The sequence below is a fragment of the Schistocerca serialis genome, chromosome 8, assembly GCF_023864345.2.
Source record: "Schistocerca serialis cubense isolate TAMUIC-IGC-003099 chromosome 8, iqSchSeri2.2, whole genome shotgun sequence".
Lineage (NCBI taxonomy): Eukaryota > Metazoa > Arthropoda > Insecta > Orthoptera > Acrididae > Schistocerca > Schistocerca serialis.
This window is the reverse complement of record NC_064645.1, coordinates 37,336,283-37,350,503: the sequence shown is the minus strand read 5'-3', so window position 1 is coordinate 37,350,503 and position 14,221 is coordinate 37,336,283. Positions and strand designations below refer to the sequence as shown.

General features: G+C 38.3%; 1 protein-coding gene across 1 annotated transcript in view; it reads left to right on the top strand.

Moving 5' to 3' along the window:
* Positions 1–14,221, top strand: part of LOC126416287 (uncharacterized) — a 136,638-nt gene that overhangs the window by 118,626 nt on the left and 3,791 nt on the right. The window contains exon 5 of the mRNA XM_050083937.1: positions 8,216–9,592. Coding sequence (XP_049939894.1) covers positions 8,216–9,592 — 1,377 coding nt within the window. The remainder of the gene's footprint in view (positions 1–8,215; positions 9,593–14,221) is intronic.

The following is a 14,221-nucleotide window of genomic DNA, read 5'->3' as shown; positions in this document are numbered from 1 at the left end:
GAAGCTTCAATGTTAACTGATTTCGAAGATAATTAGTTTCGGATAATTTTAGATACCTACTTGATGGAAAAATTGGAGATATATGATGGAAAAGTTGGAGATATATGATGGAAAAGTTGGAGATATATGATGGAAAAGTTGGAGATAGGTGATGGAAAAGTTGGAGATAGGTGATGGAAAAGTTGGAGATAGGTGATGGAAAAGTTGGAGATAGGTGATGGAAAAGTTGGAGATAGGTGATGGAAAAGTTGGAGATAGGTGATGGAAAAGTTGGAGATAGGTGATGGAAAAGTTGGAGATAGGTGATGGAAAAGTTGGAGATAGGTGATGGAAAAGTTGGAGATAGGTGATGGAAAAGTTGGAGATAGGTGATGGAAAAGTTGGAGATAGGTGATGGAAAAGTTGGAGATATATATTTTCAAATGGTAGGCATTAATATGTCAAAATAAGTTTCCTTCCACTCACTAAATATGTAAGATCATACACACAGCAGATGAGAGTGGATACTCATCTTGCTTCAGCTCAAGTGGGGTGAGAATTAAATTTGGGCATTACTCTTTGGCTTTCCTTTGTAAAGGAACATATGAAAACAGAGATAAGATTTCTGCTTTTACTTTGCAACTTGCAATTTCAGTTGTTGTCTTGTCTGTGAGAGACTGGACACTAACTTTGGTGCTACTAACAGCCTTTATATGTGACCACAATTTCTTTGGGTTTAGTGAAAGATGATTTGAGAATATTCTGCTTCAGTAGTCATTGACAGCTTCATGCATTGCTCTCTTCACTGCTAAATCTGTTTCATTCAGCCTCTCCCTATAGCCCTATGCTTTGTTTAATACCTGTTATGTAGTAGTCTCTGTTTCCTTATAAGATTCTTTACAGTGACTGTACAACATGGAGGTTCTCTCCCATTATGGATGTTGTATTGGGTACACATCAATCCAGTGCATGGTGAACTGCTCTTTTAAACTTTAGCATTAGTTCATCTAATTGCTCCTGTCCTGAGTTAAACATTTATAGTTCCTTGTTGAGGTATGACAATGTTTCTTAGTCCAGTTTGCTGACCATATCTATCTTCCTTTCTGCTTGTTTTAGTTGCTCTTCATGTTTTGGTATTCATTATGGCTGCAACTGCCTCATGGTCACTGATACCAGTTTGTGTAGGCTCCCTCAGAGAGGTCAGGTCAGGTCAATTTGTTGGCAGTAGTTTCCAGAGAAGGCATTTAGTAATGTGCCATAGGATGTCTTGCCACACCCGCCTCTAACAAACTGAAATCATATCAATTGGCTGACTGATCATCAGTGTCCTCCAATGTCCACAGCTCGTGGTCTAGTGGATAGTGTTGCTGCCTCTGGATCACGGTGTCCTGGGTTCAATTTCCAGCTGACTTAGGGATTTTCTCTGTGTGGGGACTGGGTGTTTTTGTTGTCCTCATCATTTTATCATCATCATTTGTGATTTTGGCTAGATTGGACTGTGAAAAATATTGGACTGTGTAAAAATTGGGACTTTGTACAGATGCTGATGATTGCACAGTTGAGTGCCCCACAAACCAAACATCAGTGTCCTCCAATGATAACACTATGATTAAGGAACTTAAATACAAGCAATAACACACTCCCTGTATGATTAATGCATATATCTTTTAACTCTGGTTGATAATGAAACCATGTTAAATGTCATTGTCATTAGATTGATTTACAACCAAATGTAAATGCCAAGATTTCATACTTGCATTTTTGAATTGATAGTAAGATTATGTACTCTGGTTAAAACTGTAAATTTTCCAGCCATCCTATACCCAGATAAGACCTTCTATGATCTGCTGTAATGAGTAAGGTGTGTGGGTACAAAGACAGAGAGACTAGAGACTGCTTCATTGACTGTAAGAGACTAGCTCATAACCTTCATATTTCCATACAAAATAAAAGTATAAATCTAAAAGATTTGACTTGAATGCTGCTAGGCTAGCTCTTAATACTCTAGAAATAACTTACAAGGAAGACAAAACATAAGTTTGAGTACCATAAAGCAGACATCAGTGGAAAGTGGGAGTAGTTTAAAATGCAGCCACATTGGTACCTGAGAGAATTATTTAAGGTCATGACCAGTAAACATACCTTGAGCCTTTTGTTCAGTTAGAAATGGTCTGAATTAAAGCCTGTAAGAATAATAAGAATATTACAAAGTGTAGATACTAAACAAAACTTTCCAATATGGGAATATGTGAAATGTTATGGCGTAGCTTAAATTAACTGTATGTTGACATTTCCAGTCACAGAAGTGAACTTCTGTGGCAGTTTGTTGGTCTACCAATATTGGCCACAATATTAACAAGAGACCTTTTTTTAAATTTTTTCCATGCCTGACTTTCTAGCTTCCCCTTGTTTACTTGTTTATTTGTTTATTTATTTATTTATTTATTTATTTCTTTAATCTGCCTAAACCATTACACTCTGCTGTTGTAAAAAAAATTTGATGGTTTACACAGTAGAAAGCTTTCAAGATACCACAAAAATACCTACTAGAGAAATTTTTTCCATTATAGGCTTCATTATTAAAAGAGAATATTCCTTGGTCAGTACAAAAACCAGAATGAAACCAAAACTGACCATTGTTGAGGCTATTGTGGCTTTTGATATGGTTGACAATCTGTGAAGGTCCATTGCTTCATCCACAGTTCCTTTACAGCTCACCTTCTCTGCTGCTGTCAGAAAATATTTCATTATTTCTGCAACCATTTAAGATTATTTAATTTCTACTTATGATGTTTTTCATGTTTTTCTTTTTTGTCAGTTTTCCCTCTTTAGCACACTCTAAATTGGTTTTTGTTGTGTTTCTGACATTTCAGTTTATATTAATGCACATACTCTTAGATTTCTTTAAAGTGCTACAGTAAAGTCTGTAGTGTTGCTGTTTCTTGGGTCATTACAAGTTTTGAGATGTCTGTACAGCAAACCCTTTGTTCTGCAGAATGTTTTTATTCCTGCAGTGACCAATGTTTTCTTGTCAGTGATTATAGGGCTCTTTGTAATTATTTATTGGGAAAGGTAGCTTCAAAGACACACATTAATTCATTTGAGAATTATAATACTTTTTATGTACATCTGTTTCACCGAAAACTATACTTTAGTCTCTCTTGCAGACTATAGTTGTATCCTCACTTAATATTCCAAAAGATTTCCAAGAATGCACAGACTGATGTCAGTGAGTGTAGAAAACTGCTGTCATGATCAGTAAGGGCACTTAAAATTGGACATACCCTGATAGAGATTACTCTCGATTTAGATAAGTCAATTGTCAGAGATTCACAGTTATTATTAACCACAGCCAGAAAATCTACTAGAGTCATCTGTTTCAAAGACTCAAGTAGATGCTCTAAATCTACTTTCCTGTTGATCTCATTTAGAAAAGTTACATTAAAATCATATGCTTCTTGGACTTCGAACACAGTTGGGATAGAAGGGGATATAGTTGCCTCACGAACACATTCAGGTTCCTAACTTACTACTGTCAACATAAATGTAATGGGAAAAAAGGATGAGTCTGCAATGAGAATCATGTGCTAGCAATTAGTTTGGCCGACTAAAGAATGAAAGGTTACCAAACCCCAGGTTCCTGGGTTTGATTCCCGGTGGGGTCAAGAATTTTCTCTGTCTTGTGATGACTGGGTGTTGTGTGATGTCCTTAGGTTAGTTAGGTTTAAGTAGTTCTAAGTTCTAGGGGACTGATGACCACAGATGTTAAGTCCCATAGTGCTCAGAGCCATTTGGTTACCAAACAACTTGGACAGGAATTTAAACTTGTATACTGCATTTTCAGATTGGGTTAGAAATTTGCATCATGCACAAAAAATTTAATAAATCAAAGAATTCAAAACAAAGGTAACATCCAGTAGAAAATATGGGCTTTCTCAGCTTTACAGAAAATATTAGTGTTCATCATCCACACATGAAATGTTAAGATTTCTGCCAGAGCTGCAGGTACAGTTCTGCCATCAAATTCGCAGCAAGCTGTTCAGTTCATGGTATAACATCAAATAATATTTGTATCTATACTTACTTTAATTATTTTACTAATGTAACACGGAAATAATCAGTGAAAGAAGCTGTAATGAGATAGTGTTAACTCTGTTGAAATTAAATATTTAATGTTAATCTCTATGCACTGTAACATAAGTGTGTTTTGTTACTAACCTAAAACCGTATCGTGTGTGTGCTTTGTTCTGTCTTTTTCCCCCCCCCCCCCCCCCCCCCCCCTGCAGTAGGTCATGGGCCCAGTCTGTGGTTCAAGAAAGTGGATGATGTAACTTTGCATTATGTGATGCCAGAAATGCTTTAGCATGTGTTGTGCAATGCCTTCAGTTTGTGTTGTGAACAAGTGAAAAATTACTGCACATTCTCATGTTGAATTTTTACAGCTGTAAATTTGGGTACCATGAGGCTGCATTAGATTCCTGTGATATTGAGAAACTGAGTGGGACTGAAAATCAGACCATATGGAAGTTTTCAGAAAGACACTTATTAGGTGTGTCAGATGACACATTAAAAGTATATACAAAAACCGGTGGCTTTGCCAGTGTATATGACATAAACGTAAACAGATGCTATAGATGTGGTATCTGTTCTTTTGAACATGTCTGAAAGAAGAGACCATTTTAATGACATTAGTTGCCAGTGGCCACTGATTTAAATCAATGGGGAAAGTTAAATCAATGCACATGGGCAGCTGATGTTTTTAATTCCTCTGTGTCTTGGTTCATGGTGGCTGCTGACTCAAAATGGTCTCTGGAGCGTCTCTTCACTGCATTGCATTTGCTTCATTACAGATGCCACACCACGTTTTAACTCATACAGGAATGGACAAAATGCCACGTGTAATGAAAATAAGTCAGTGGTCCTACATCAATAGTGTGTGGTTAAGTTGAGAATTTGGGTCTGACAGGAGTCGTACTAGGATAGCCCATGCAGTTGCAATTACCATTGTGTCTGGATGGTGCAGTGGTCAGTACATCTGCCTGGTAAGTGGGAGACCATGGTTCAAATTCCGGTCCAGAACAAATTTTCAACTTTACCGATTGATTGAAATCAATGCCCACTGGCAGCTAATGTCATTAATTCATTTGTGTCTTGAGAAATAGGTGTGTTTAATGCTGTGCTAAGAGCTTGGGACAAGGTTGATTGTGTAGCAAGTCATATCATTGCCGGAACTGTCATGGCATTGCTGGTAGAGTTTGAGTGAGTGAGTGACAAGCTACATGCCATGTTTGAACAGAAAACAAAGCAATCTGCACACTCTTTGAGCCAGAATTCCATTTTCCCAGGCGATCAGGCAATGAGAGGGTGACACAGCTTGATCATTTTGATAACTTAGTTCTTTGAATGCAGCAACTCAGTTTGAAACCTGATAAAACATTAATGGTGTGACTACTTGACATACTGCCTGACAGCTATGAAAGTCTAAGGCAGTCATGGTGGACAAGGTCTGAAAATCAACAGACACTAAAACATTTAATGGACAAGTTACCATCTAATGAGTCATCTTGCTTATCATTGAGAGGAATGAGACGAGTGAGTTGCACTCTTTGCTACCAAAAAAAAATCTTAAGAAATGAAGAATGCAGATGGTACCACTAGCAGGAATGTTACTTCATCAAATAATTATGAAAAGAGAATAGACAAAAAGGAGTGAAATGTTTTGGTTGTGGTATACCTGGCCATATTAAAAGAAGTACAGAACTGTAAAAAAAAAAAAAGTCCATAACCAAAGTAAAAGTGGGCTGAATACAAAGGCTTTCATTGCTGAAGTAAGGAGTTCAGAATTGATAGAGGACTCATGGATCACTGGTTGTGGAGCAACATATCACATTTTATAAGAAAATTGAGGGGTATACGTAGTTTACTAAATTTGCAAAACCACTTCAGCTCTGCATGAGCAATGATTTGGCAATGAAAACACTAGGAAAAGGGGCTGCCTATGTATTTTGAAGGTTTTTTTTATGTAGAATGGAATTCATGCTATATGGATATTGTTTTGTGTACTGCAGATGGGAGAAAAAAATCTTTTTCCTGTATCATCTGCTATGGACAATAAATTACTTCTATTTATTAAAAGACAAGTGAGTTCCAAAACAAGGGCATAGTAAGGCATGTAGCATATTCAATGGAAACTTATTGAAGATGATTATTCAAGTAAAAAAAATTCGTTCTTGTAACCCTGGAGTAAATCTTGCATGAAACGAATACCTGCAAATTTGGCATGAACACTTGGGTCATATGAACAAATGTCATATCCAACAATTCTTGAAACAATGTGGTGCTGAAGGCTTTGGTGAAGAATATTGTCAGTCTTCTGTTACAGTGAAGTAGCATTGCAGCAGTTTTCAGTCACAATAGTAGTGTGCCACACAACCTGGAGAAGTGTGGACCTATGGAGTATAGATCACTTGGTAGAGGTGAATATTTTTCTGCTTTACTTGTGATTTTTCAAGATTATGCATAGCATATTTTTTCAAGCAGAGGGCTGAGACTCCAGAGAAGATTGCATAAATGGTGAGCACTGTGAAGGATCTTTGGATCATTCACAAAAAACATTTCAATGTAATGGTGAGTTAGAATTTGATGATACTGGAGTTAAAGATTAGATAACAATTAATCATATATAAGTGTTATACAACTCACAACTCATCATCACAAATCCTTATACCGCAGAGAAAAATGGATGTGCTGAGCATACCAACAGAACTGTTGTGGAACTAGCTCAAACCATATTGCTAGCTAAAGGGCTAAGTTTATGCGGACAGCAATGGCAAACACCAACAGAATACCTCATAGGGTGTTCTGTCACTCACATGTCTCTTACCATTTCTATTTAACAAACAGATGGCTGTGGTCATCACTGCTGCCCATAAAAACTTAGGCATACCCTTAGCTACCTGGTCTATCAAGAAGACTGCAGTGACAGGTTGACGGTAGTTCTGTATGTTGACAATGGATTAATATCTGCAAGCATGAAAGATCCTGAAGTATTCCTAAGGGATGTTCAAGAAGAGTGCAAGATTTAAGTTGAGGTAGTAGGATATTTCTTAAATATTAATATATCATGAGAATGGACCTATAGAGTTTAGTCAAGAAAGTTATACTAAAGACATTCTTCAGCCATTTAATGTGACAGAAGCAAATCCTGTGTCAGTTCCAGCTGAGCAATATCTACAGCTATGTGAGTTGAACAATGATAAACCAGTTAATGCTCCAAACTAAAAAGCAATTGGTGGTCTCATTTGGCTTGATAGTACAAGGTCTTGATGGACCATTAGGAGTGAGTTACGCACAAAAATTTTTAGAGAATCCTTAATAAAATCACTAGTCTTTGGTAAAAAGGATTCTGAAGTATATAAAAAGGTCATTGTCATTGAGTGTGAAGTATGATGCTAGCCAGACAAACAGAAGGCTGAAATGTATACTGATGCTGATTGTTAGTGAAACAGCAACTTGACACTCAGTGAAGTGATTGCAAGATTTATTGGAGCAGCAGTTACCTAGGCTACTGAGTGGAAACAGTGCATATAACTGTCAACAACAGAGTCAGAACATGTGACTGCCAGTGGAGTGCCAAGAATAGGAATATGGCTATCCAAGATCTATGAAGAAATTTCACTTCTGTTCCTGCTCATCTTGTTGATAATGCCCATGCCATGGAACTGGCTAAAAAACCTGAATTTCATGAGACCTAAACATATTGATGTTTTTATGCACTATATTCCTGAAAAAATTAAAGGCAGAAATCTAGACATTAAGGTTGTACCAGGCAATAAAAAAGTTGCAGACATTCTCACCAAATGAATGCCATGTGTCCACCATCAGTATTTAAAATCATTAATTGGAATATATTAATCTCTATGCAGTGTAGCACATGTCTGTCATTCACTGCTGTGCTAAGATATGTCTTCTTGTAGCAAACAAATTTTTTTGTGCTTTATATTGTGCCCTTTCATGCTAAAATTTCTGAAATTTCTGAAATTCAGTTTTCCAAATAATTACTACCAGCATAATCATCATTGTCTCTAGCATAATCATATGGTGAATGTTTCAGTAGCATGACACTGTGCTGTAATTATAATAATTCATACATATTTTTCTATACCAATGGTACACTCTCAGAATTAAATAATTGGTGTGGAAACATAAAAACTACTATTTGCCTGTGGTTTTTCAGGGTTCTCTTCTGCACAATACCAGTTACACTGAAGCAGTGCCAGCAGAACGTCCGTTCGTTAGGAACCATCTACAGGAAAATGACGATGATTCTGTCAAATTGAAAACTGACATTCACAGCCTATCTGACAGTACATATCATGGGCGTAGTCTTTATGGCTCTGGTAGACATAAAAGACATGCAGTAAGCTCAAGAGAGAATATACCCAACTATGGTACTCCAGGAACATATGCACATTTCTTTAACACTCTGGGAATAAATCCAAATATACCTTCACTGCAGTGGCTCTCACAGTATCTGCCATTTAGTCATCAAGGCAACCCATTAACTGATCAGCGTAACCAAGTCTTCTATGGCTGGAACCCCTTCCTTCAAGGCACACATTCTACAGTTCACCCGAACCCCCTGACCCCTGGAAAATTTCCTCAGAAAAATAAGCAGTTTGATAACAAAAATGGCCCTCATAACTCTGCTGAAAATGTACCAAACTCTGGTGGAGCCTTGTACAGTTATAATGGATACCCAAACACAAATTCTGGGAACTTTTACAATGGTAACAACTTACATGGGTCTAACATCAACAGTGGGAACCCACATGTCACTAGTAGTAATCCACAGTCTTTTGGATGGAAGTACAAAATCCCTGGCCCGAACCAGAACTACCCTGGCCCGAACCAGAACTACCCTGGCCCGAACCAGAACTACCCTGGCCCGAACCAGAACTACCCTGGCCCGAACCAGAACTACCCTGGCCCGAACCAGAACTACCCTGGCCCGAACCAGAACTACCCTGGCCCGAACCAGAACTACCCTGGCCCGAACCAGAACTACCCTGGCCCGAACCAGAACTACCCTGGCCCGAACCAGAACTACCCTGGCCCGAACCAGAACTACCCTGGCCCGAACCAGAACTACCCTGGCCCGAACCAGAACTACCCTGGCCCGAACCAGAACTACCCTGGCCCGAACCAGAACTACCCTGGCCCGAACCAGAACTACCCTGGCCCGAACCAGAACTACCCTGGCCCGAACCAGAACTACCCTGGCCCGAACCAGAACTACCCTGGCCCGAACCAGAACTACCCTGGCCCGAACCAGAACTACCCTGGCCCGAACCAGAACTACCCTGGCCCGAACCAGAACTACCCTGGCCCGAACCAGAACTACCCTGGCCCGAACCAGAACTACCCTGGCCCGAACATATATCAAGAAAATGCAAACAAGGATGAGCATAAAAATCCATGGTCACCAACTGCTGCAACTAATACAGTGACACCTCTCTACACTGGAGGTGTCACAGGGCCACAAACAAATGACAGTGCTCACTCCTGGCCACAGGATTCCAAAGAGAGTTCAACTGAAGTGACACCAATTGATGTAAGTTCCTATGGTGAATGAATTTCACCTCACTATCTGACATTTCAGCTAGGGTGTTACTATGCATGTGGACTGAAAACATAGTCACTCTAAAACATGCCAGTACTTTCTGAGCAAAATATGCATTTTTTTCTAGAAGAAGACTATGCTCATTTCAGAGTAGTAATTGGTACTATTAATTAATGCACTATATAGTTTTAATTTTATAGACTCTATCATTTTTCATAACTTAATTTGCAAGTGTAATGGGAAGTCAAACAGAAACAAAATACATGGGAAAAAAATAAATGGATTGTTTGTTCTTTCAAAAGTAATCACCGTAACTGTTAACACATTTATCCTGCTGTGAGGCAAGACAGTCAATTCCTTCATAGAAAAATGTTTGTGGATGCCTACCTTTTTGTCCAAAGCAAATTAATGGCCACAAACATCTTTCTTCGGGGCACCAAAAGAATGGACACGGAGATTCTATGGAGGATGTGTAAGGGCTCCAGAGTGAAACTTCTGCAGGAAAGTCAAAACATTCTTGGCAACATGTGGGCACCCACATTTAGAAGTTTCACTGAGAAGCCCTTACACATCCTCCACACAGTCCCATCCTCTTCCCATGAGATTTCCATATTTTTGAAGCCTTTAAGAAAGAAGCTGCTGACTATCGATTTGCTTCAGATGACTGTGTTCACTCCTGCATACAGCTGAGGTTCTGTAGGCAGCTGCAAACACTTGCCTGTGAAGCCATTAACAGTCTTGTCTCAGTGGGATAAATGTATTAATAGTGATAGTGATTACATTTGCAATAACAAAAAATTTACTCTTTTTGTACATTTTTCTTGTTTTCATTTGACTGCCCTTAAATAAGCCATAAATTAGAATTATATAGTGTGTGGCAGTCCCAGCCCTCTTAGCTAATCAAAAGCTGCAGCATCAATCAGTATTAAATGCTTCTGTAATTCTGATCTCTGCTTCCAGCAAAAATTGTTTACTATACATAATATCAGCAGTTAGTTTTTATAGATATTGGTATAAGGGATTGATATGTGACTCGAGGACATTATTTGTATGTGAGCACATAGAGCATTTTGCCTCTTGCGTATCGATAGTCACATTAGTACATTAATGGTAAATCTCATAAGACTGTAGTTGAGCTGTGAAAGATAATTCTTAGCCAAGTTTGCACACACAGAAAAATTATTTAAAATCAGAGATTGTGCACTGTTTTTGCTACACACATTTGCCGATGTCCAGATAATAGTTTAAAATTTGGAAAGATATGGTAGTTCGCTGACAATAGTAAGTTGCGTTATTAATTCAAACAGCATATGTTGAGAGATTCTAAATAAATATTAATTTGCGAAGTAGGTGACATAGTCAAAAGAAATTTCGATTTGTTTTGAATTAATTTTGCCTTTAATCAGTCACATCTTTGCTGACTTTGTCAAATGTATATTTAGTAAACTGATAGTGGGTGTTCCCAGTGTAATGTTTCTTTTGTCATAAATTTTGAGTGATATGTATGACATGGTCTGTCATTACTAAAACAGATCAGTTAGCAGCATGCATGTAACTGTAGCCATTCTGTGAATACCTAGTATTATTTTACAAGCCTGAAAGGTATGTAATGAACATTTGCTGAGATTGACAAGGGGACGGCTTCAGGCATAGCCAACCGAATTAGCTCGTATTTGGCAGGTCACTTGTGTACAATCTGAAATGAAAGGCTCAAAGGTATTTTGATTTCTATTAAAATATGTGGTTGTGGACCCTATATATGATGAAAGTGCTCAGTTTTCAGTCATCTTTATCCTGTGGATTTTGAGTTGAGTGTTATAAATTTTAAGTTCAGCTTTGTCAAAACTGTGAATGGCATTGCCACAGTGGTAACAGCAGTTTCCACCAGATCACTAGAAGTGCTGTCAGGCTTGGCTAGCATTCAACTGGGTGACCACACAGATCTGCTGAGTGCTGTTGGCAAATCAGGTGCACTCCACCCTTGTAAGGCCAAGTGAGGAGCTACTTGATTAAGAAACAGTGCCTTTGATCACAAAAACTGAAAACGGCCAGGAGAGTGGTGTGCTGACCTCGTGCCTCTCCATATCCGCATCCAGTGATGCCTATCAGCTGAGGATGACACTGCAGTCAGACAGAACTGTCTGGCCTTCTGAGGACTGTTCAGATAGTTTTTCTCAAAATCAGAGGGGTATTGAGTCAAAATATCTTCATTTTAGGTTATACACAAGAGGTCCCATGTAAGAGCTCAATCAGTTGACCATGCCAGAGGCCTTTCTATTATGAGTATTTGGGACAATAATTATAACACCCTTGAGTTATCAGCTAACTGATTGCTGTTCACATTTGTGTACCATTTTTACACTTCTCAGGTTTCAATTCGTTTGAATTTAATCTGGAGGGTTCAATAAACTGCTTCTACATTTTATCATCTTGATAGTTTGAGGCACAAGGGTGATTGTAAGACAGCTAGTACATTTGAGTATATCTGCCATGATTCTCCCTAGTGAAAGACCATGAGAAGATAATGCTGATCACAGGTGGCTCTGGCAAAGACCCAACTGAGTAGCTGTGCATGATAGCACACTACTTCTGTTATAAGAGTAAGCATGTCAACACCAGGATAAAATTCACCAGGTGGATTAATGATGTCACCTCATCTACTAGCCAGTCTGGATATGGTTTGTAAATAGTTTCCCACATTTGACTAAGTGAATACTGGGCTGGCACCCATGCTCCACCTCAGTTACATACCTGCAAACATTTAGAAAATTTCCAAGGAAATTTTTGAGAAAGTTCATACACTTTCATATTGGATAACACTAGACATACAAACAGGGTACACACATTCTGTCCTAGTGGAGGAAAATGGTGGCAATAGGAAGCACATCCACCACCTATCCTTCTCCCTCCCACTTCCCTACACTAATGTTGTCAAATCCAAAAATTAAAAATTGGAGCCATGCTTCCCATGAGTGCATTCAAGATTTATTTGTAACTATAGTCTCCAAAATATTAATTGGTGTAAATGAAACTTAGTACAGGGTCCTTATATTTAATTTTACATCTGTGTGTACATCTATACTCTGCAAGATACCTTGTGGTATGTGTTGGAGCATAGTTTGTGTACCACTTTCCTATTTTCCTGTTCCAATTAAGAATGTTTTTGTGGGAAGAAGGATTGTTGATAAAGCTCAGTGTGAGCAGGAATATATTTTTACCTTAATAGTCATTCCACAAGGCAGATGTAGGTGGAAGCAATGTGTTTGTTGCCTCTTTTTAGGAACCCACTCTCACAGAAATGTATCAGTAAACCACACCATCACATAGAAAATCTTGCCACATCTGCCAAAGGAATTAGCTGGAATTCTCCTCATTGCCTACATACTAACTAAATGAATGTGTAATGAAATGCTCTGGCCTTATTTTGATCTTTTTCTCTTTCTCCATGAATCCTGTATGGTACGGAACTAAGACTGACAAGCAATATTAAAGTGTAATCAAATGAGGATTTTTGTAAGCTACCTGCTTCATCATTTAACTAACACTTCTGAGGATTCTTCCAATGAATCTGTCTGTCATGTACCTTAACAGTTGTACATGGTTATTCCTCTTCAAATTGTTATGCACACTTATTCCTAGATATTGTATGAATATAATGTCTTCCAGTGACTGTTCTGTAATCATATAATAATACAATAATTGGTATTTCTGCCTTTTCCTGCAAGACACATTACATCCTATAAGTAGTTTAATGTCACCCAAAATTCTCAGTTTGTGGCTACACATTGCTTTATGATTATCAAGGGAATGGTATCTTATTGTCATTAAAACTTGTAATTGTTGGTCTCAATTAAACTCATTGTGGACTGGATTAATTGAACTACTGAAGTGTTAACTTCTCCAATAAAGTATTATTGTGCAGTGATAAGTGTGAACTGTCATTTTCTTGAGTAAACGTGAACTATGTTTTGGTCCACTTTGCCACTGTAATTGTGGGGATGATCTGGTTCAATGTGCTAACACATTTCCATAGTTGAGGAATGGTCACTGGTAATAATAATTAGAATAAATGTGTGTGTCATTGCAGACTAAATTGAGACACACACACACACACACACACACACACACACACACACACACACACACACACACACACACACGGGGTCAGTTCGGGTCGGGTGGGGGGGGGGGGGGGGGGTTACATGAGGAGAAAGATGAAAAGTCTACCCTGTAACACTTCTTTCATTATTTCGTTGATTAGATGGTAGCACAGAACTGTCACTTGCCTTCTGCAAGTTAAGGAATACGGAATCAGTCTGCGTGCTGTTATAGACTGCTTCTGGTGTATTTTGAAATTTGTGTTGATTCATACAGAGGAGATTTCTATTCTCCAATAATGCTAAAATACACAAGCATAAAAAGTATTCCAAAATTCCACACAGGCAGATGTTGAAGATACAGGCCTATAGTTTTGTGCATTTTTTTGGACATCTTTTCTTAAAAATGGGTTGTCTTACACTTTTTCCAATCATTAGGAACAGTTTGCACCTTCAGAGACCTCTGGCACACTGCTATCGGAAGAGGTGCAATATTATTTTCTATACTGTGTTAGAATCATAA